This window comes from Canis lupus, chromosome 32 (assembly GCF_048164855.1).
Source record: "Canis lupus baileyi chromosome 32, mCanLup2.hap1, whole genome shotgun sequence".
NCBI lineage: Eukaryota > Metazoa > Chordata > Mammalia > Carnivora > Canidae > Canis > Canis lupus.
The window spans coordinates 4614112-4638495 of NC_132869.1; the positions used below are offsets into that span (position 1 = coordinate 4614112).

A 24384-nucleotide genomic window follows, 5' to 3' on the forward strand; every position below is an offset into this window, starting at 1 on the left:
CAAAACTAAAACCCTTCTCCTGCGCTGATTCTTAGAAACGGCCCCAAAAATGTGGCTCAGTACTGGCTGACAGAATTCAGAGCCGAAGGCTACAGTTTCAGGCTAATCATCTTCAGCCTCCGTGTCTGGCATGATGATGAGGGGACTGTGGCTTATATATTTTCCCTAGATGTTTCTTGATGGCCAATGATAGGACAGCAAGGAGGGCTGCTCAAATCTTGCATCCCCTTTCTGGGCACTGCCATCTGTGAGACGGTGGTGTGGGGCTGGCAGAGCTGTGCCTGGTGCAGAGCAGAAGCAGGGAGCTCCGGTGGTGCTGACCTCCTCTCCGTGAGAGCATTGCGGCTAAAATGGAGAATAATCTGATGAAGTGGGTCTGGTTGCTTTTCTGTCTCCTCCTCCTCCTCCTCTTCCTCCTTGGGGGATTTCTACACAAATTAAGGCAGACAGGTTTTAGGCATGGATTGCAGCACATGCCACAAAAACGCATGCGAACAAAGAAGGTAAAGCGCAAGGTACAGAGTGCATCAGATAAAAGCACAAAGAGAAACCACTATGTCATGTGTTTATTTCAGGACAAGAAGCCCCAAGGATGCAAGGTTTGGGACATAAATATATATTGTTCTCAGCCAATCAGAGAAACATTGCCATTTCAGGTTCAAATGAGATGAAAGGAAAAGCAATAGCCTGGCCACAGGGGAGGAGCTGCAGACCCCCGTCAGCAGAACTCTCATGCAAGTCCTGGGCACCTGAGTTCAGGAGGGAAGCCCTGGAGAGCCCCCCGAGAGGCTGGATCTCTTAGCCACACCTGAAATTTCTCTTGGAGAGCTGGGCTGGAAATATGGGGTGGACGGTGGGGTGGGGAGGGGAGGGTGATAGAGCACTGGGGCCATTTGAGACCTGACGCTATTCTAGACTCAACCCATCTAGACATTTCTTTCTTAACTTCACTGTTGATTCTAGAAACCTTATTGTTCCTGAGAGATGCCATCCTGGAGCGGCAAGCCTTGCAGTGTCTCCTCTTATTATTAAGTCTTTTCCCAATCTCCTTTTATAGAAAAGGAAATAGCACCTGATGCAAGAGGTAAATGTGAGTCTCTAGCAGCGGCAGAGCCTGCAGGGTGTACCATACTTAGGAAATTGGTGAGAACTACATAGGCTGCGTGAATGGTTCAGAAGTGGAGGCCAAAAGGATGCTGTCAACTTCACACTAATCAAGAAACTGGTAAAATCAAGGAACTGTCACTCTCACTGATGGGAGTGTAGGAAAAGAACAAAGACAAATGTAAGGAATAAAGGGTCAAAAGCAAAAAAGAGGGGAGAAGGAAAAGAAACAGAGGGAGATGGAAAGAGAAACAGGAGAAAGACTGAGAAACACAGAGCAAGAGTATCAGAGAGAGTAAGGGATAAGAGAAAAAATAAATGGGAGAGATAAGTAGGATTAAAGAAACAAAACAAGAAACAAAACCGTGGCTTGGCCAAAGGAGAAGAGGGCTTATTTTCTGTCTGCACCACAATGAGGCTCTGCAGTGCTTCTGCAACAAGCTTTTCTCCCTTGCGTGTCGTCTTAAGTAGTTTCAAAGCATGAAGTCTGTTAGAGACAGGGCATGATGAATTTTCTGAAGGGCCAGACCCAGAAACGTGGGGTACGGGAAGGGGACTCAGACACGCCTTCCCTAAAGCAGAGCTACTGACTGGAAATGCAGAGTCTTGGTTACGGCTGGGGTGGGGGAGGGGGTGCCTCCTGCAACCGACGGTGCTCAAAACTTAACTTAGCATGAACTTCCATTGCATGGCTGCGCATCCCAAGAAATATTAGTTGTTAGTGATGAGGAGGAGGATGATAACAGTACTAGCACCTCCAGGGGAAAGTCATCCTCTACCTCTTACGACTATTATCAGGGCCTCCTCTGGTAATTTCTACAGTTAGTTCTTTCCAAATTGATGTGCCCAGTTCTTTGTGAATGTTTAACTGTTGCAACACACACACACACACGCACGAATACAAAAGTCAGTTTCACTCACACCCACGTCTGCTTCCAGCTGAGTCAGTACTTACAGCCAAATCCTGTACTAGTTTCTCTTCAAAGGAATACTCCTCTGTTTCTATCCAAAATCTCTGATAGCCATGGAGGAAGAGGTTAATGGAGCGGTGCCTGAGCGGAAGGGTTGAGAGTGAGGTCAACAGGGATCCGTGGGGACACCTTGCTTTAGTCTGGGTGGTTAACAGTTAGTAAGCAGGACAGACTTTTGTACAATTCTTGTCCTCTCATTGGTCAGAGGAGCCAGCAGTACACCAGAGACATTTGTTTCAAGGAAACCAGAACCCTCTAACTTGCCAGTTGGTGAATGTCTAGAACACCTTTGGAGTGAAATAATGATGCTTAGTAGGAGACCCGATAGTAATTGTAATCCTATTCTGCTCACAAGGGGTCTCTCCTACCTTTCTCCTCTAACTAGAAATAATTTATTGGGCCAAGAAACAGTCCCGAAGTATTTGCTTACTATGGCAGTGTGGTTATCCCTTCTGTCCAGGTAATCCCACCTAAGTCGTGCTGACAGTGAGTGGTTTAGTCTCAGCCCTGCTAAAAGCAGCAGACCGTGGGTCCTGTAGAGGGTCTCCAAGGAACTCTATCTCCAAGGTACCCGGCTCTTCCTTAGGGAGGTGAGACTCAGGTGTGCTGCCCCATAACTCCTGTGAGCCTCATGGATTCTGGTTGTGGCCCCCATACCTGGGAACACTGATTAACTGCCAAGAGCCACTCAGTCTCGATAAGCCAGGACTAACTCCTGGGAGGATGACACTGAGTAGCAATTAATTTATTACCAAATATGAGGATCGTGGTGAGGCAGGAAAGAGAAAAAAGGATGATGCAGGTCAACACCAGAGTTATCCAGACCTGGCTATGGTTTCTGGTAGAGCCCAACCATTGCCATCCTTCTTCCAATTCTGACCAATCAGAGTACTTTTTAAAAATTGTACAAATTTGTGTTTTTATGGTAATGTTAAATCATGGTCAAGGAGGGAGGAGTGTGCAGAAAATGAGCAGGTCTCTCCACAGGTTACATTACCATTAAAATGGGTATTAGCCTGTTATACTGAGTTTTTTCATTAACCTTTTCCAGCCAAACCCGTTGAAAGGTGCTCAGGAAGAAATTATTAATTTTGTGTCTGGAGAAAAGCACACAGGTTGTCTTTTAAAAACTAACATCAGAGAAATAGTTCCCACATAATCAAATAAACCCCTCTAGCCCTTTAATATGGACAACTCCATGCAGTTTCAATTATGACAAGATGGAGAAAGGAGTGATTTTTACCATCAGCTTCTTAGCTTTTATTATTGTTGTTAGAAACTCTACCTGTGCTCCTCCATACTAGGGGGAAACCTAGGGATGGGGCAGGCCGCACTTCATCAAACACATGATGAATCCCTCAGCTTACTGTTGCCCATCCAGGGGCAGAACTGCTAAAGGAGTAACCAAAATAGGAGAGGGTGGTCCTAGTGTTTTGAACAAATTTAGGAAAAAAAAAAAAAAAAAAAGCTTCTTTGGCGAGATGTAATTTTTGCCCTGTTGGCCCTGGAGATGTGCTTAGGGCTGAGCCCTTCTGGAGTTTCGATTAGCACATCAGGCCTGAATCTCTACCCGAAAAGAAAGGAAATTCTTTTTGGAGTGTCACCACTCCAGGAAACAGATAAAAATCCTGTGTACTTCTGCTTTCTCTACGGGGTTGTGAACTCTAATTGGTTGCCAGGATGTCAGTGGTCTCCATAGCCATGATGACTATTTGTCTTCATTTTTTGGCTTTTTATTCTTGAATTCACTTGATTTTATGGTACCTCATCCTCTTCCAAAGACACTCTCCTGTTTTCTCAAGAGGCCTGTAGAAGCAGGTATGTGTCTCCCAGGCCATGACTCTCCACTCTCCTCAAAGACCCTATGGGGAAAGCTCCATTGGCCAGCTGGCCCAGCACAGGGTGAAAGGCACTCTGGACAAACGGTGGCCACGAAGCACAATCTGATGAAGCCAGTGTCACGCAGAGGCAAGTCTTTTATCTGGTATTCCAAGGAAACATTTCTTTACGTAGGATTCTCAAGATACTTTTCCGACTCAGTTTAATTTTCCTGACCAGGTGAGGATGGTTCATGCTAATTTGCAAGTTGAGAAAGCAGAGACTGATACTCAATTTGCAGTTCTGTTTACTGATCTCAGGTCCAATCTTGCAGACCCTGCAATCAACCTGAGGACAGGAGAGCTGCCACATCACCAGTGACACTGAGGCAAGTCTCAGTGGTCAACATTTGCCCAATCTGCATGGATACTCTGCCCTATTTTAATACAGCACATTCCAGAAAAGCCTTCACATATTTCTGACTGCAGAGTGTAGACTAACCATGCAGATAAGGCAATGTGCCCATCACTGGCCTCTTAGGACATCTCTAGCCAGGGCCCTTTCTTCATCTTGAATGTAAATACACTGTGCTCAAGGATTCTCGAGTTATACTTCCTGACCTGCTGAGGACACCTAGTTATTTGGGGGCCATTCAAGTATCTCATCATAGAAATACCATTTGGGGTAAAGCTTTTTAGAAAGAGCTCTTTCTCCAGGGTTCCTCTACATCCTCACAAAGGACCCCACCTCTGTAAAACTAAGAGCTTCCATATGCTTACTGAGCCTACTTGAGGGTGTAAGATAATGAGCTAAAGCAGGCAGGGGTCACTAGGGAATCATAGCCATTTTTAGTTTTTTGCTTACCTGGACTGCCTTAGCAGGCCATTATACTATATGCAGACTGTGATGGCACCATGTATGGAGGACTCTGGTTTCTACCCCTCAGATCATGAGTGTCCATGCTAGCACAGCTCTGGGAGGATACCTCAATTCCCATCACTGGCTCCCATGCCAGAAGAAAAGGACAGAATACTTGCCTGGGCAGGTTATAGAGAGGGGCCATCCTGAAACAGGCCACCACTGCCCGTTTCCGCTGCTTTGACAACAGTTTGTGCCAGACCGCCTTCTTGGATCTCAAAGGCTGTTCCACCTGAACAGAAATCACACAGGTAGGTGCACACTAGGCTAACTGGGTGGCAGGAGGTAGTCGCCTGCAGGCCAGACATCTCAACCCTGGAAGAATTTCGATTTCTCAACTATAGTCAGCAAAATGTCCCAGCAGCAAATGATTTGGCCTGTGGAGGTCTGAGGTTTTCTTCCTCCTCCCAACTGCTTTTGGATGTTTATTACTTAAGAGCAGTTTTACAACTGGTAGGGGATTTGAATGGGGTCATTTGATCTAAAAGCAAAAATTTGTAACCAAAAAAGAAATCAAAACAAAACAGAACAAAAAACCTCGAAGGGGAAAGAATTGAGGAGTCTGCTATATGAGGCATGAAGATGACATCTGGGAGTGAGCTCGGATGATTGTTCTTCCTTTTTTGTTTTTTTTTTTTTCCCCTTTTTTTGGGGGTCTTATGAGAACACTCCTAACTAAGAGCTGAGTGTGGAGAGAGACTTTATATTTGCCAGCATGGTTTGTTTCCTCGGTCCTCAGGGTAGATGCTCCTTACCTGCTCCAGGTGGAAGACAGCTGCTGAAATTCTCTGTACACGTTCTACAGTCTTTTCTGGATTGAACGGTTCTTCACTCTTTAAAACATCTTTGTAGAGGTTCAGCTGCCACTTTACTGCTGGGTCATCAGACTGAAAAATAAAGCACACACAAGGTGAGCAATCCCTGTTCTCCTTTAACTTAAAAAGCTTTTGCTCATGTGGTTTCAGAGGAATTGAGACTCTTGTTTCACTGCTTCTTTCTTGTTTTCTCTATTAACTTCAGTGAAACATTATAGATCTATATAGAAAATTCTCATTCTAGTCCGCATCTCTTAACTCTTGTCATATGTCCATCCCTTTCTCTCTGTACCTCATTCTAACTTCCTGAAAGTGATCTTCCAATTCATAGATTCTCTTTTCAGCTGCACCTAGCTTATTTTTTTAGTCTACAAATTGATTTTTAATTTTGATTAATTCTTTTAATTTTTGTAATCACTATATGGCTCTTGATCAATTCCATATTCATTCTCTTTTTAAAAAACACTATCCAGAGGCACCTGCTGGGCTCAGTTGGTGGAGTATGCAACTCTTGATCTTGGGGTTGTAAGTTTGAGCCCCACATTGGGAACAGAGAACACTTAAAAAAAAAGTCCAAGTCTTGCTTTATGGATACTATTGCTATGCTTAGCTCTTTAAGTATTTCAATCACACTTATTTTTTAATTTCCTTCTGCAGTTTCTTAGGCTTAAATTCTTCCCTTTGTTGCATTTTCCGACTCTCTAATGGTGGTAGATTTTCTTTCAGGTTTTTTTTTTTTTTTTGTAAGCATGACTTTGGCTTCAAGAGTTTTATTTATTGGCATGTCAGTCCATATTCTAAGAGGTAGAGAGTCTCCAAGTAGTTTTATGGTTGTCTCTGCAGGGGATTTATAGGTTTTATTGGTTTAAGGCTAATTTTATATTAGTTTTTTGCTTTACATCTGTGCAGAGCATGGATAGTTAGGTCCCACACTCCTTTTCCTTTAAGGTTATTAAAAACCTCAGCCTCTAAGAAACATATCTGGTTTAGAAAGCTCAACAAGTTTTCCCAATTGTGTCAACTTCTTCTCATTCCTGTGATTTAGAGTGTCTTCTTTATTCTGGCACTTGGGATTTATTTTTACTGCCTTTTTTGTAGTATATTTTCTCTGCTATCTCCATATGTTTGGGATGGAAAGAAGTGGTGGTTTGTGTCAGCTTAATCTTCCATCTAGGGCATAATATATTTGAGGAAAAGGGTTGTTCAGATTCACAGGCCTGGAAAAAAGAATCTCAAATAGCCTTTAAAATCAAAGTTTGTTTGTTTTTGGTTTATACCAACTCCACAGAGCTACTTTGTCAGGATGTGCTAAAATTCCCCCAGGTGTCCATTTCCTTATTTAACAAGGTTCACAGTAAGTCAATTTGAGACCTAATGTAACCCCCTGCAGGAGCTGGATGTTCACACAGTGGTAGGTAGGAAGACAATACCTCATTAAATGCGTTTGCACCCTCTTTGTCACAGTAAAGGAAAGAAAAAAAATTAAGGGCAAAAACTCTCCCCCCCTCCACCCATGCCCCCCAAACAAAAGCGAAGATTAAAGGCAGAGAACTAATCCTACCAACTAAACACCTGTATTTGGAGCCAGTTTTTAGAACACATTAAAGAGAGCATCAGTAAACTAATCAGAGGGGTGGCACCCTACAGCCCAAGGGACGCCTTCTTGAGCTCTCCTCCCACCACCTCACCTTTTCCTGCAGGTGCAAGTTGTTCCGCAGATGTTCCTTCACCTCTTCATCCGTGTCCCTCTATGGAAAGAGATGCTAAATATTATTCCTAGAGGTCCCTGGGGGAAATGTACTGCAGGGCCGGGGAAAGGGTGGACAGTGCTTGGCAGTTTCACTGGGATCTTCATTATAAGAACAAAAGAAAAATTACACATATGTACAAGGGGCACATGCTCTCCAGGCAGCTCTAGAGATGAGGAGAGGAGGCTGTGCTTCCCCCGGTTGACCCTGCGGCTGGAGCACCCCACCACTGCCATAGGACCTGGGACTCACAGCGCCGTAGCGGGCCTTGGCAAGGGAGATCAGCTCCTGATCGCCCGGCGTGCACATATTCAAACCAATGGGCAGCATCTTCTTGAGCGCGGCCACGATGAGAGAGGTCTGGATGGAATACAAGTCTCCCCTCCGCTTGGTCTTCCTCCGTTCCTGGTCCTGGCCTCCAGACTGGGGGAGCAGGCAGGGGCAAACAGAGGGGCTCAGAGATTCCGACGGGACCAGCGTCCCCTTGCAGGCGGCCTGCCACATCTCCCAGCACAGTGCACCCACTGTGTGAGGGACCCCGGGGCCGCCCCACGGACCTGCTGGACCACACCCTGCCCTTGTGCGCACACCCACAGGACTGTGCAAGCACCCACAGTACCAACACCTACAGTCTTGGCTGCCTTGTTTTGGGCCAAATGAACAGATAAACTGGTGGTGCTGTTGTTTTACAAAAAGAATGATGTGATAACTGGTAAAATGGCCCCAGGAAAGACTGGGGAATCCTGATGCCGAGGTGTCAGCGAACAGGTGCAGGAGCATGTAGGGCAGGACCACGGCTCTGGGGTCAGGGTGGAAGCCGGGGTTTTGGAGCACCACAGCCCCCCAACCTCCACCTCCAGGCAGCAAACACCCTACAGGGAAAGGGAAGACCCAGAAGGGGTCCACGTTGGTACCTGGTTGGAGAAAGTTGTGGGAACGCTGCGGAAAGCAGAACTCTCCAAGTCTGTGAGGGCATGCCTGCCCCCCGCGGAACCCCCACCCTCACAGTGAGGCCCTCCGGTGGAGCAGGCTTCTGAGGGGCTTCGAGGCACTGGACTGAGCCACCCAACCGAGAACTCTCAGTGTCCCGGCCACAGCCACGTGGGTGGGCCCTCAGGGACAGGCCCTGGGTTGGCTGGGTTGGTGTGGAGTCAGCTCTGAGGAGCACGCTGCCCTCCCGGGGCCCCAGCTAGATGCCAGGAGCACGGAACCAAGGTGGGGACTGTGAGGGAGAGAAATGGGGCTCCACGGAGCTCTGCTCTGTGAGCTGCTTGAGGAGTGTCTGCAGGAACAAGGGGGTGGTGCTGTGGTTGGTTTATGGGGACAAGGACACTGGGCCCTGGGAGTGAAGGAGGCCAGATGCCACTACTGGAGTGGTCGTGTAAGACCAGGGACAGAACTCCTCTTCTGAGGCCCTGGTTTTCTGGGAGGAGAGGAGGGCGGGAATTAACACCGCCTTGGGACCTCTCTCTTTAAATGACTTGACTTTTAAAGTGTGAAAGAGGTTCGGAATCATTAATGGACACTCTTAAAATGGATGTGATTTCTTTCACCCAGCTTGTGGCAACTGTGCCTTCAGGGGGTGACATCACAGCCACCGCAGTGGAGCTCCAGGCTGGTAAACCCCAGGCTGGTTGTGGGGAACCTTGTGCCCAGTGCTCCAAAATAGCAGGCCAGGCCAGGCCAGTGGTGGGAGGGGCTGTGAGGAACATGTGCAGGGGTTAGGAAATGAGGCTTACAGAAGGCGGCTTCCTGTGTTCTAGAACACAGTGGAAAGTGGAAGCTGCTTCCCTTGAACACCCTGGAGAATTCTCTCATTTACTGAGTTGCTTGCGAGGTTCCTTACATATTCCACCATCAGGCATAAAATTAAAAAGGTTGTGCCTAAAGTAAAACTCCTTTTTGGTCCACATTACCCTTGAAAATCATCCATAAAGGCTAGAACCCCATTTTGCATACATAAGCTCTGATGTGCCCTGTACATATAAATGTAAAAGGTGAATGGTATCAAGTAAATAGTAAAATGTAACTCTGTAGATTTGATACAGAATTCAAATAATTTCTTGCTCATTCTATTTTATTTGGCCAATCTCATGTTCTTATTATAAATGCTGCATATGTAATGTGACTCTGATGTACCTACCACTTAAATAAAGCACTTCTAATCCTCCCAGTTAACTCTTGATACAAAACTAAGGCTGTTATATAAATGAGAACATGATGCTCAGGGAAGATAGGTGATTTTCCCAAGGTCACACAGCAGGTAAGCATCTGGGTCAGTCAACATCCAGATCCAAGCTGACATGGCCATGGCTTCATTTCCCTCTTCTAACTGAGAGCTGCATGTGATCTGGTTCCTGCACATCTCCCTTTCTCTGCCACATAACTTAGGGTAGCACACCACATTAATGAATTGAGAGAAATACTTCCAACTTATAATCTGTATGGGTCACTAGAAAGCTGTCCTAGGGTTTATTCCACCATATGCATGGTTTTTATTTTTTTGCAAAAACACATGGTCACCTGATTTCAAATTCTGAAGGTTAATCCTTGGAAAACTCTTTGAATCATGGGAATCTTGCACAAGAGGCAGAGATACAGTGTAAAAGGACTGGGACCATGGACCCACATAGGATCCTGACCCTATGTGGTACAGCAGAGGAAGAAGTGAGCCTCCTGGGCTCTCAGGCCCTGTCGGCATCCCTATCTCTGTCAGTGTGCTGGCTGCAGAGTGGACAGCTGGGGAAGAGAGCAGAGATAGCAAGGAGACCTCAGTTAGGGTGAGGCTTGACTGGCTTTCCTGGCTTCCCCATTCCAAGGGTGGGTAGGCCTACATTCACTCTTTGACGGGCAGGTGTCTTCCCTGGAGCAGGCCTGAGGGGGACCTCCAGGTGGGAAGATCCGTTCTGTACCACCCCCATGGTGAGCACAGTGCAGAGGGTGGCCAGAGCCTGGCACCTCTAATACTAGGACAGAAAAGACACGTCATGCATTTGACCTGTACCTTTACTTGCATGGCCTGTGTGGGAAGACAAAAGAAAAGAAACAAGAAGAGTCAGTAAAAGCAGAGGTCCAAGGCACAAAGTAGCACATGTTAGTCATAGCTTCTTAGATCCCATTTCTCAGCCACCACAACAGAAATTCAACAGTTCTGGAAGCCAGTTGAGCATGGCATGAAGAGTGAGTGAGAGGTTAGGATGGAAGTTAATTTGGCCAAAAGGACTTACACCCAAACCAAACAATATACCTCCACCCCCAAGGCAAGACTGGCCTCCCTGAGAATGTGCTGCTCAGACCCAGGTGGGCTTCAGGTTTGGCTGCACACACCAACCCTTTACATCTAGAGCCTTTCCCCTCCCACCTCCCTCTTTTCACCTGGGTGGGCTGTAGACAATCTGTCACGTAACCAAAAACCCCAAAACTTTCTTTCCTCCTTCCACCCACCACATTATCACCTCCAGCAGATCTGTGGTTGTGAAAAGAGAAGGAAGAACAGAGCTAAGGGGCAATGTGCGCTTCCACTAAAAAGAGGTTTGCTAAAAAAAAGTACCCTAGGAATATCCAGGGTAATTCAGGATTGGCCCACTGCCCAAAGCATGGAGCATCTTTCCCTCTGGTGCTGTGATCTTTAAATAAATCTTAGGTCACAGCCTCTTTCATGCTAGAGGTTCCATTCTTTTCTTTTCTTCACATATTGCTAAGATGGGTTAACTCCTTGGATTTCTCTAATACTCACAATGCTGGAAATATTTTCTTTTTACTTTAAAATTTTATACTTTCCAAAGAGAAATTTATTAATTCCTAGACCATCAAAATCTTTCCATTTCCCTACACATTATCAACAGTAGTTTATGATCAAACAGATGATTTTATGTGTGAATGTAAGGACAAAACATAGACTCTTGTGGGAAAGGAAATTTAAGGACACATGGTGGATGGTGTGTTGCACTGAGACAGCACAGGGAGAGGCTTCTAAAAGCAGGCAAGCCTGCACCATTGAAGTTCTTATCCCCACTAAAAGGGTAAGTGAGGTGAAGACAAGTAAACCCAACATTAGATTAGTGAGAAACGTGAATTTCCAGAAGCCAGTCTGAGAATGAGAAAGCAACAGAAAGAGAGAAAGCAAAGGAGGGAAGGGTGCAGGAGGGAAGGATAGAGAAGGGAAGAGTGGGAGGGGAAGGGGGAGAGAGGGAGATAGAGACATGGAGAGAGATGGAGAAGGGGAAAGGTAGGGAGGAGGGGAGAGTATGGGAGCTGCACAATTGTCAGAGCAAGAGGAATATAAACAGAGTGACAAAGATGGGTGGTAGAGGGGATGAGAGAGAGGAGAGTGAGCAACTGGGGAGATGGGTGTAAGAAGCGAACTCCCACATGTAGGTCTGAGTACCCTTGAAAATATCAGCCTCGAAAATCTTCCTTCTCCTTTTTCAATACACTGAAATCACACTCACAGGGTGGAGAGGCTTTCAACAACAAGGAGCTCTGATACCTCCTGCCTTACAACTCTATTTTTACTCATAATCTTGGTTAAGAGACTGGCATTTCTTGGGCTAAACACGTTCTAACTTACCATTACCTTCCGAGGAAGCTGCTGACATTTTTTCCAGAAAACAAAACAAGTTTAAAAACAAAAGAAAATAAAAAACACTTGCTCAGCTTAGTTACATTTAGCTTGACATATATTTGCAAACCGGTGTTATATAAAGAAAATATACAATGAACTCTCCAAAAATACCTGCTTTCATTGCCAGAAAAATAACACATCTGTGAACTGGTCTTCAGTTCATCAAAGTATAAATAGCGTGGCCCACTGTATTATTTTGTTTCTGCCTCCCTCTCCATCTGCAATGGCGTGTGCAGTGTGTATAGGCATGCAGCATTCCAGTACACAGGTCTCTGCAGCTACTGCCATATGCACTGAGACCAACTTCATTTATACAACACCAGAGTCCAGGTAAGAGTGGAGATAAAAGCAAGCACAAGTGACCATTCTGATTAGGCAGTAGAGAGAGCATCTAATTTTAGGGAGGAAAAGGTTATGAGGACTCAACTGAGGGTAAGAATACCTCCTCTCCATTGTCTCATATGTAGCTCTACCTCTATAACATACCAGAGAGGGCTATGAGTTGCTACGTACTGGAGGCAGGGTAAAGGGGCCTCCATCTGAAAGAATGTGCTGCATTTATCTCTATCCTAGAGATGTAGTTCGAAACTGACTTTTTAATTAATTTATTTATTTATTTATTCATTTATTTATTATTATTTTGAAAAAGATTTTATTTATTTATTCATGAGAGACAGAGAGAGAAAGAGAGGCAGTGACACAGGCTGAGGGAGAAGCAGACTCCCTTGCAAGGAGCCTGATGTGGAACTCGATCCCAGATCCCAAGGATCACGCCCTGGGCCAAAGGCAGATGCTCAACTGCTGAGCTGCCCAGGTGTCCCTCAAAACTGACTTTTAAACATAGCATCCGAGTAGAACTGGGAGGAGTCAGGTAGTAAGCTCAAGCCCATTCTACAGATTGGTAAATTGGGGCCCGGAGGAGTTAAATGAATGATGGATGGCTATATCTTCACTCAATGGCTGGGCCAAGGGTAGGATATAGCTTCCTTTCAGTCTCTAGTCCTATTTGCTACTATACTTTGTATCTCAACTGAGGCCACAGGATCAATAGGAATGAATACCTGTTTCTCTGAGGAGCAAGGCAAATATCATTTAACATCTGGGGCCCATCCTCACATTCTCAAGACTGTAGGATTGACGCTTTTCCATGTAACTTAGGAAAAACTAGGACACAAGGTCACTGGGAATGAAACAAAAGTGTTTTCTCCTGCAGACAAACCTTACCAACAGGGAAGATGCACAGATTCTGAATATGACCATCCTCGGACAAACATACCCTTTTCCTCACTCAGCAATGCGAATGAACAGAATTTCCAGTTAGTTTGTTAGTAGGTTAGTTTTGAAATGTCATCCTCCGTCACCTCATCTCTTTCCAAGTGTAAACCTAAGGACCCTAAGTAGCCACTCATCACCAGGGCACTGAGATGTCTTTCCCATTTCTGCTCATCATGCTTATGTCAGAGTCATTTCCATTGCTTTGCTGCCATCCGCTGACAGTAACAATGGATACTAGCTGGTTCAGCCCAGAGCCAGGGGCTCCACCCCAAGGTGAAGGCAGCAGGAAATCTCTCTGGGATTTATTGAATTTCTGTAGGTGGATGGAGCCAAAGAAGAGCCAACAATGGCTGTAAGAAGACGACCCTTCGGAGGGATACTTAAGATAAATACCCAAGGATCTGGAGTCTGAAAGATCTTTTTTTTTTTTTTTTGCAAGATCTTATCTTTGTATATCTCACGTGAGCAGCAGATTGTTTGCCAGAAGTTAAATGCAAAATAAATTTTGGAAAATAAAATAAAATTACCTAAAGCACAAAGGGATCCACTTTAAGTTAGGTTCCTCTGCAGCAAAGACTACTCTTGAATACGAATATATACTTCTGATCGCTTTCCTTTGTATGTGCACAATTTTATATGTCAAACTTTATTAAGCAGTGTATATAAGATTCTCAACTAAGAGTCAACTTTTGGATGCTGGAAGAAGGGTTAGTGTGAACATAGCTAAAAGACAGAAGGGGTGGAAAGTTCAGGGTGGTGGCAGCTAACTAGAGCTACGCACATGTGGTGAAGTTTTCATTTTTGGTTGTTATACCAGCTCCTTGTCTGCAGTTTCACGTACATAGGTCTTCATCTCAAACGGTTATTTGGAAAGATGCTCTAAAGGTTTTGCTACCAACCATTGACTATCATCTTTCCAGAACTGACTTTCACTCCTGAGGGGTCCCCATGCACACTCCACCTTCATGTTCCTCAAAGGCAGCACTGTGCCAGCAATGAGAGAGACGCACATCTCAGGCATTATATCACTTATACTTGACAACATATGGAGTCAACCCTCACTGAGGCACACCTCTCACGAAAACAGTCAAGAGTAAGCCATAACAGCTGGTAATAAAACATCACATTTAAGTCAGTCTTGTATGTATTTATGGGCACCTGCTGAAGTGTATCTGAGACCTCTTTACACTCCAAAGCTGCCCTGTGCAGAGCTGACTCAAGAGGAGCTGGGAGGCCAGGGCCCCCTCCTGTATTCCTGCTACGCCCCTCCCTGTAAGTTACTCTTCTTCTCAGACAGGTATCTGTTATGTCCTTATTTATTTATTTATTTATTTATTTATTGATTGATTGATTGATTGATTTATTTAAAGATTTATTTATTTAAAGATTTATTTATTCATGATAGACAGAGAGAGAGAGAGAGAGAGAGAGAGAGAGGCAGAGGGAGAAGCAGGCTCCATGCTGGGAGCCTGACGTGGGACTTGATCCCGGGACTCCAGGATCGTGCCCTGGGCCAAAGGCAGGCGCTAAACCGCTGCGCCACCCAGGGATCCCCTATGTCCTCTTTTAAACATTTCCTGCGGGAATGACAGACGTTTGAGTTTCTGAATGCAACCCACATGGAAAATAAACAAGGCATTAAGAGGTCAGCACAACTGAAATCAAATAGCTACTGGATGGTCCAGATAGGAGGAAAACAAGCTTACTTTAAGAACATGTGCTAGTGAAGTCTTCAAAGCAAGGTAATTTCCTCATAGCTAAGCAAAAGGTGGCTCTAGGTGTGTGTAGTTTTGCAGCTTCACTGTACCAGAAGTAGTTTTATTTTCAAACTAACAGCAGTTTTGGTTTGGGGAACCTCTCGAATGCCTTAGGCAAGTCTTGAAACTTAAACTTTTTGACATACAAACAGCTATTTATTCAGAAAATGTGATGACCATGCTTATTTGAGAGCAGTTTCTTCTGGCTCATTCTCAAAGAAACAATAGTAGAGACTGTTGGTTTTCGTGGTTTGACCTAAATGCAGTATGGAGCTAATCCCTTCATCCATCCAAGATACATAATTTAGGTCAAGATCGAAGAGTCTGTGGAAATGATTTCAATGGACTTACTTTTGACATCTTGCTTTTGCTGTCTCCAGTTAAAAATGCCAAATTATTAATTTCATTCTGAATCACAAAATTTTGCTCTTCCCTCTTGAAGTTCTAAGTCGGGGGATATAAAAAAGCTAACATTACAAGAATGTTTTTGGAGGTCTGTACCTTTCACAGCCATCTCTAAATCCAGGGCCCACATATTCCTTACGTGAGATTTGCACCACAGGATGAAGACCTCAGCCACCATGCGGAAGAGCTGGTCAGAATCAGCATTGGGACTTTTGAGCCAGTTAGATCTAAGGTTAAAAGTAAATAAATATGCATATAAAATTCAGTAATGATTAAAATAGTCACACTAAAAATTAAACCAACATTGGGTATGCACACTTATCCAGATAAAACTACATTCTCACACGAAGGTAATATTCAGATAGAATAGATATCTGTGTACTCCTTATGTGCTTGTAGGTGTGTAATTGTAGATATTTTTGAAGGGCCTACAATACTCATTTTCCATTTTACCAGAGGGTTCAAGGATTATCTTTGCAATAGATTTTAGCAAACAACATTTCAAATTTGTCAAAGGTTGTTTTTGTTTTTTTCTTTTTTAAACAGATGAGGTGATTGTGGTTATACATTCTGTTTTGGGACAGGCCTTCTCTAAGCCATGAGGTTAGCAAGACTAGAAAAGCCTCCGTTAGTATGACATCTAATCTTGTCACTGACACTTGTCAAGACAGTTGTCATTGTAGCTTCTGAAATATGGAGCACTCTAAAAACAGTTCAGGCCTCACATCTTTTCCTCTCAAAGCCAGTTTTATGAATGAAATTTGGAAGACAATACATTTTTCACCATTGTTCTAAGTATATGGGCAGAGACCAAACATTTCTTATGCCCTCTGAAATGGTTTAGAAATTCCCTATAAATAGCATGACTCACTTTTCTTTCTTTTTTTTAAATTAAAATCCAGACCAGGTTAAGAATTTCACAGTGGCAGCAAGGAGGCTAAATTGCAGTAGAATTCAGTCATTTCCTAAAAGTAGTCTTGCCTCTAAGTATCTTACATATTGGATCAAACTGTATTTTGAAAGGGCTAGGTGAGGTGCCATTTTCAAATATCTGTGTAAAGTAACACAGTAGAAGTTAAATCATCTTTCATTCTTAGGTTAAAGAAAACTTTAGTTCTCATGAATGGTCTGAAAAATCCATCGTCCCTTGGTGCATGCAGGGTAACAGCTATCAAAAGCCAGTTCCATAAGCCTTGGGACACCACACTGAATTGTCCTGGGCAACCTGCACCTTCTGCTCATTCGTGGAGAGCACCGGGCTAAGGAGGAAAGGGGAAGACTCATGAGGCCAAGGCCACCTTTGGACCCCTCTCTTGTCTCCTCCATTCCTTATTGCCTTGAGTTCTAGCCTCAAGGACATGCTTATGTTTCTTGTGTTCTACCTCAACTAGCCTCTCCTTTACATGGCAGATGCTGCAGGTTGTCTACCCCATACTCATCCTCCTCTTCTTCCTTAGGAACAAAAGTCCATTTTATCCAGGATGCATTATGTCTGCTGCAGACCACATGACCCAGCCTCCCTTGAGGGATAGCCATGTAACTAAGTTCTGATCAATGAGATGGAAGTGAAGTTGTTGGATGGACCTTCTGGAAAGGCTCTCTAAAAGGGGATCAGATAGCAGAAGATGCCCTTTGCCTTCCCCCTGTTGCTCTCATACCTCCTGCCCAGAATGAAAATATGATGGCTCAGACTATATTTCTTATTTTTTTTTAATTTTTTATTTATTTATGATAGTCACAGAGAGAGAGAGGCAGAGACACAGGCAGAGGGAGAAGCAGGCTCCATGCACCGGGAGCCCGACGTGGGACTCGATCCCGGGTCTCCAGGATCGCGCCCTGGGCCAAAGACAGGCACCAAACTGCTGCGCCACCCAGGGATCCCCTGGCTCAGACTATAATTGGCACACTGTACCATTAGGTAACTTCAAGGACAGAAGCCAGTGTTTAGAATGGAAAGACAGAGGAATGAGGCTCTTTAATGAGGAGCAATCGCACTGGCTCTGGATTGAGTATCTCTGGACTTTGTGAGATTTATCTTCTAGTTTCTTTAAGCCACTACAATCAGGTATCCATTATCAGCAGCCAAATGCAATCCAAACTTGAGGCTTGAGATTGGCAATGCTTTCTTATTCCATTCATGTTGATTTTTCAGGATCAAGTATCAAGTTTTGTCAGAACTGCCAGCTATTCATTCCTCAGTATTTTGGTTTAAGTGAGCTTTGTAAGTTTGCACTGTGCCCTGAGTGGGAAGAGGTGAGGGGTCACCTCTCCAGCCAAGGAAAAGTACAGCACAGGGTGTGTGAGCAGCAGGAGCTCTGAAAACAACAAGTGAGGTGAACATTTCCTCACAGAAGATGGAAGGAGATTCTGATCCCTTTGCCTTCCACAGGAACGCAGAGTTCAGTGAATGAATTTTGTTTTCAATACCCTTTTTCTTCTAGGAGGCGTATTTTTGCCTCTTATTTCTAGTGAGGTTCTTTCTTCAGGTTCAGAGTGGTAGGTATGAATGAAGGATACCTCACCCCATATTTCCCCAGGCACACAAACTCACACCTCTCTGATATTTGCAGGTGAACAGAAGATCCTGACCTCACCTCTCCTATTTGCCCATATCTTTTCTGCCCCCATGATGCAGCCGGGCTCGTCTCCTGCCTGTTCTCCGACTCCCAGAACCCAGATCTCTCTCAGTATCCAGCCACTTGATCCTTTGGGAGGATATTTGGGTCTCTTTTATCACCAAGACTGTATGATGCCAAAAGACAGTCGGAAAAGGCAAGGCTGTAGGTGAGCAAGAAGATTGGGTGTAGAGATAATGATCTGCAGGGAGGTGGATGGCTGAAGCAACGTTAGTGGATGCAATCACTGAGCATATTAGCAGAAAACAAGAAATGCACAAATAAAATCCTGGATGACTGCAAGAGTAGAGAGTTAGATTTCATTTTTGAAATGACAAGTTATCAGGTTTTCAAAGAAAGGAAAGCCAGTTATCAGGCTTTGAAAGAAAGGAAAGCCAGATTCCTACCTTAATGGTCAGGTTGTCTGAGTTAGAGTTAAGAGCTTATCTCAACCGGTTCCAAGCTTCTCGCAGAGGACACAGCCCGCGGCAGTCACTGCAGAGCATGTGCTCCGATTCCCTTCAGCAGCCCGAGAGATGGGTTTGCACCCCAGACCATACCATTTAAAGCTGTTCATTTCTGTGATCTGAGTGTTCCTGGCTGTCAGGAAGGAGGCTGAAAAGCTGTTGTCTCATGCGGAGAGATCCATTTAACATGAGAAGATGGAGAGCTGACCTGCTCAGCTCTGACCACACTACCCCTGGATTTCTTGCTCATTCTGGGTCAATGCTGGGCTGAAAATGGACCAATAGAAGCTTCTGTTCAGAACAGTGTTCCAGAGGGCAAAGGAACCTGAAACAGTGCCATGACTGGGCTGAAGGGGGTACAAAGGGTTAACAGGACGTGGAAGAACAGGGAGGAGGACAGGACAAGATGGCTCTCTTCAATAATTAAAGAGCTGCCACAGGAGAGATTGGAATAGTTTTGTGAGGATCTAAAGAGCAAAGTCAGAGCTGATGGACAGAAGCCACCCATCCGAGCTCAGGACTGTTAGGACTGTCTGAAACTAGAATGGGAGGCACTCATGGCAAGTCTGCCGCTGCTGTTGGCAAGCGTGGTGGATAACAAGAGGCAGAAATGCACTGCCAGGAGCAAGGAAGAGGTGTTTGCTCATCCGGTTACAGGTAAGTAAAGTGACCACTAATTTTCTTGCCAACTTTACAGTCCCATAGTTCCAAGCCAGCAATTCTTTTGGTGAAGAAAGTACCCAAGAAGGTAAAGGCATACACATAAGATGGAAGTATTACTAGGTTGGGCTTGGGTGGCCATGACATTCTCTGGTGTTCAAGGAAGAGCAGGTTGAAAAGGGGATGAATGAATTAATGATGATCTCAAAGACTCTCTGACATTGCCATTTTTAGCAACTGTCAAGCACTGTATTAGTAGAACACATTCTATCTTGAGTCTTGATCGTCAATAGTGACAAATGCAATTAAAGAGCTATTCTAGGAGCAACCTTACTCTGCTTTCATTTTTGTTTTCACCTCAAACCCTGACAAATCCCCTCTCTAACTGCTAATATAATTACGTTATTGGAAATGACGCAAACAATGATCCTTACAGCAGGGTTTCTTTTGAGAGGGTCAAGTCTCCTAGATAGGAAAGAGATATTATCTACTATAAAGTATTTACTTTCAAATAAATTTATTTTCATTATTTATAATGAAAGTAGTTGATTATTTTAAATAGTAAGCACAATTTGCCTTACAAAATAAACGCAAAAATGGGAGTATCCAGACCTATTTCCTGTCCATGACAGAATGGCCTACTACTCAAAAGTTAGCAATACTGCCCCAAATATTCCTGGATCCTTAGGTCTACTATTTTAAACTTTTTCCACTTTATACATTAGGCCTTTGAAGTTGAAGAGGGTATGGTATAATAAAAATACCTATTTGGTCCTTGCTCCCCACTAGGACCAATAATCCTGTTCCCCTGCCTATTCATAGATGTTAGCCCCCCATGTCCTCACCTTCCTCAACAACCAGCTTAAATTCTATGGTCAGTCTTTACAATTATCCTCTTACACACGCCCTCAACTTCCTCACCTATTTTTCTTTGTCATACTCACTTTACAAAACCCCAACTTTGGTTTAATCCAACTCTTTCTCTACTTTGAGCATGGACTTGGGGGTGAACTGGCTAGAGAAGAAGACAACTTGGTGATGAGTTTCACTTTGGATCCATGACCATGGATCTCAAGGGCAGCCCCTAATGCTGCCCGGTCACCACTCAGCCCACCTCCTTTCCCCCTCCCCCTGGCTACTGCCCCATAGCTTCTCTTTACTCCTCAAACCTCCAAGCACCTTCTCCCCATCCTTTTTCTCAGCTGATTATCTTGCTTCCTACATCAGTGAGAAAATGGAAGCAACCAGAAAAGGACTCCCCCAGATCCCTGGACATAGTGTGTGTGTGTGTGTGTGTGTGTGTGTGAGTATGTGAGTGTCTACCAGCTTTAGGACCCAGACTCCCTTTCCTCCTCCTTGTTGTTGGGGATAAACTATCCAGTGCTGACCTGTTGCCTGCTCAGAGAACATTGCTTTAGAAATTATCTCCCTCACTCCTATATGGTAAATCTCCTCTTCTCTAACTAGGTCATTCCCATTAACAAAGAAACAAGCCGACATGTCTCCCATCCTAAAGACTCTTCTCTTGACACTACTTCTGCCTCTGGTTAGCATCCTATTTCTCTGTTCCCCTTTGTGGTAAAACTCCTTGAACATGTGGTCTGCATGCTGTATCCAGGCCTTTTTCACCCTTTCTCTTCCAACTCATTGCAAAGAGGCTGCCTTTTCTCATTGTTACATTGAAACTGTTCTCCTCGAGATCACTGATAACCTTTTCATCAATCTTTCTTCCTGGCTATGCCTTGTGAAGTGGGCACCCAGGACACAACATTCTGTCACTTTCCCTCCTGTCTCATTGCTCGTTCCCGCTCAGCCTCATCCCCTGGTTCCTCGTCTTCTGTCTGACCTCTTGATGCTGGTGAGCACAAGGGCTTGGTTTTTTGTTCTTGGACTCCTCTCTCTTCTCAATCCTTTCTCTCATCCAGTCTCATGGTTCTCCAGCATGCTCCTGACTCCAAACTCCCATGTCTACACCAGAACCTTCTCCCGAACTCTGGACTCACATATTCAACTACCCACTCAACATTTTCATTTTTATATTGAATAGGCAACCCAAGCTTAACATGTCCAAAAGAGATTTCCAGATCTTCCCCTAAAAAACATGTGCACCCACAATCTTCCCCCAACTCAGTTGCTGGAGACTTCATCCTTCCATTTACTCAGAATCACCCTGGACCCTTTTCTCTTCTCTCATTCCCAATCAGGAAGTCCTAAAGGCTCTACCTTAAAAACAGACCCAGCACCTGGCATCTTCTCTTCTTTGCTACCACCCTGGCCTCAGCCATCAAACTCTTTTTTTTTTTTTATTGTGATAAAACACATATAAAATTTGCTGTTAGTGACATTTAGTCCATTCACCAGGCCAGGCAGTCGCTATCACTGTCTAGTTTCCAAATATGTTTATGACTCCAAAAGGAAACCTCAGGCCCATTTAGCAGGTGCTTCCTCATCCCTCCTCCCCCTAGACCCTGGAAATCTCCCGTTGGCTCTGTCTCTAGGGATCCCCATCAGCTCTTGATGGGATCATTGTGAACCCTCCAACTGGTCTCCTCACCCCTTATTTGCCTCCATGCCTCACCACAGCATTCAAAAAGCAACCTGGATCACATCACAGAGTAGCTCAAAGCCTCCACTAACTTCTCATCTCACTCGGAATAAAAGCCAGAGTCTTCACATGGCTCACTCGGCCCCATGTTGCTTTCTTGACATCTCCCACCATTCTGCTGCCTCCTCATTCTTCTTTAGCCACACCGGCCTTCTTATAATCCCCTAAGCACCCCAACCCACTCCTTCCTCAGGGCTGACTCCACACGGTCCTTCTTCCTGGGAATAAACCTCTTCCCAGACCTGCATGATTCCCCACTTCACCTATTTCAGGTCTTTGCTCAACTACTGCCTTCTTAGCTAACATTCTGTTTAAAGCTGCGACCCTACCCCACCCTGGCATTCCTCATTCTCTTCACCCTGCTTTGCATAATTGACTTACATCAGGAAAGTAGAGCAGTAGGTATTTAAGTTCTTATTTGGTTTACTGTCCATGTGCCCCACTACCCTGCCACAACAAGATTTTTAGACCAGACATCTTTATTTTGTTCATGCCTCCCTCCCTCCCCCCCAATGCCTGGAACAGTGCCTGACACACAGTAATAGCTGCTGAATGAATATGTGACAGAACTCTGTGGAGAGGGGAAGAAGTAGGTCACTGCTGCCCCTGCCTGACCCACTCCCTCTGACCTCCGGTAGCATGTGTTGATGGATGGAGCGGCCACATCATGGGCCAAATAGAATCACTGTCCAAGGAAAGCGCTTTCCGGAGGTGCTACGTGGGGGATTCTTTTTTGGATGGGCAGGAGTGGCTTGTGGTGGCAGCTGTGACCTCACACTCTCGCCTATAACACAACCCAACACCAACTTTTCATCCTGTGGAAGGCTGCCCCCCCCCTCCCCATACCTGTTGTTGTCCACGTAGCGAATCAGCATGGGGTAGAAGGCATAGAGGTCTCTGCAGAGGACTGCAAACTCGTCCAAGATGAGGAGCTCCGCCTCTTGGGTGTCTCCTTTGGTGTCGGCTTTCAGCTGCTCCTCCTCCTGCACAGTCTTGACAGCCTTTTTCTTCAGCTTCTCCAGAGTTGGGATGAAGTGGCTCTTCAGCAGGTCTGGCCGTGCTTTGCTGATGATTGGCTGGGCGTACACTGCGTTTGCAAACAAAAAGCCTCCACCTCATTTCACACACTAGGATAATTGATCAAAGGAAAGAAGTAATCCTGAAAGGTGAGGCTGCAACAACCCACTGACTCAGGACAGCCATCGCCCTATTCCCTTCTTTCACGGTCCACTAGGCGCTTCCCCCTCACAAAGACACAGTGAGGGCAGGGAGCCACGGAGAAGGTAAGGTCTCTACTCCCATTCTGCTGGTCCAGGCCATAGGGAGCCCCTGTCACCCTAGAACTCCTCATGCATGCCTGGCATTGGCCACACTCTTAGCTCCTCACCACACAGTTTTAGTATGTTCATCCTAGTGTGGGCTCACCAGCTAGATTATAAATTCCTGGGATAGAGCCTTTCCCTGCCTAATAACCAGCACTATGCTGAGCCAAGAATAGGCACTCAGTACTATGCTTTCTGGTTATTTTATAGAAAAATCTGTTGTTAAAAATACATGACCCCCCCCCAAAAAAAATAAAAATAATACATGAACCCAACCACAGTTCTCAGTCCCCAGTACTTGAGAACTGCTAACTCACTGCCTGGGGCCCTGTGGAAGACAGATAAACTGTCACTGGCTATCATGAGCTGAGACAGAGGCTGAGGAGGTCACCAGAAGTCAAAGAGCAGACACAAGTCATTGGTGGAATCTGGGGCTGTGATTCTGGCCCTCCTAAAGAGAAAGGTAAAACCTACACATCTCACTCTGTTCTTTAATGGAATATCCTCTTGGTCTGCTTGATAATAAATATCAGAATCAGAGTAATTATAAAACAATTAAGTTAAATAAAATTAGCAAGAGCCATTAACCACTGCCAATACATGCCATGTATGTTTTGTGCATTTCAAAGTCTTTTTAGCTTGGGGCATTCCAGTTGGAAATAGCCTATATTCTGGCACTTTTTCTTTTAAATCCCACTGCCTTATTTTTTTCACTTTCACAGCAAAGACTGTTGTAAAGGGAGGAAGTGAAGGCAGCCTCCTGCTGAGATGCATGAACCCAGAAGCCACAACTCAGGCTAGGAGAGTTCACCACTCCCACCCACCCTGCCCCCAGTTGTACCTCTGCTCTGGACTCAGAATAAGAATGGCTATTCCAGGTGTGGGTGAGTTGGGCTTACAACTTAAAATCAACTTGTTTTGGCACTGGCAATGAAGTGGTCCCCGAGATCTGGAGACCCCTGGGGAGTAACAGAGTGAGTTGGCTTGCCAGTTTTCCTGGCAGTTGTCCTCTCTGCATCTCTCCAGAGAGCTGAGGGAGCCCATCCTTCCACCTTCTTCCTTCCTAGAATCCCTTATGAATTACAAGTTGAGCTTCTCAACAAATGGCCTTGGGGTTGGCAATATTCTTGGGCTAAATAGGTAAAAAGGGAACATCAACTTTATTTACTCGTATGCTCATGAGGTCTTCACTATTGAGTAGCTATGAGCACCTAGAATATTTATAATTCTGATCTCAGTTCATTTCAGAGACGGGAAGAGGGCAGAAACTTTTCTTCCCT

The 24384-nt window shown here is 44.9% G+C and overlaps 1 protein-coding gene across 1 annotated transcript in view; it reads right to left on the minus strand.

The window, feature by feature from the left end:
- Nucleotides 1-24384, minus strand: part of RYR3 (ryanodine receptor 3) — a 500519-nt gene that overhangs the window by 41837 nt on the left and 434298 nt on the right. The window contains exons 67-75 of the mRNA XM_072808654.1: nucleotides 22629-22869; nucleotides 15575-15662; nucleotides 15382-15474; nucleotides 7627-7797; nucleotides 7315-7374; nucleotides 5567-5698; nucleotides 4931-5043; nucleotides 2060-2156; nucleotides 322-428 (exon numbers count right to left, since the gene is read on the minus strand). Coding sequence (XP_072664755.1) covers nucleotides 322-428; nucleotides 2060-2156; nucleotides 4931-5043; nucleotides 5567-5698; nucleotides 7315-7374; nucleotides 7627-7797; nucleotides 15382-15474; nucleotides 15575-15662; nucleotides 22629-22869 — 1102 coding nt within the window. The remainder of the gene's footprint in view (nucleotides 1-321; nucleotides 429-2059; nucleotides 2157-4930; nucleotides 5044-5566; nucleotides 5699-7314; nucleotides 7375-7626; nucleotides 7798-15381; nucleotides 15475-15574; nucleotides 15663-22628; nucleotides 22870-24384) is intronic.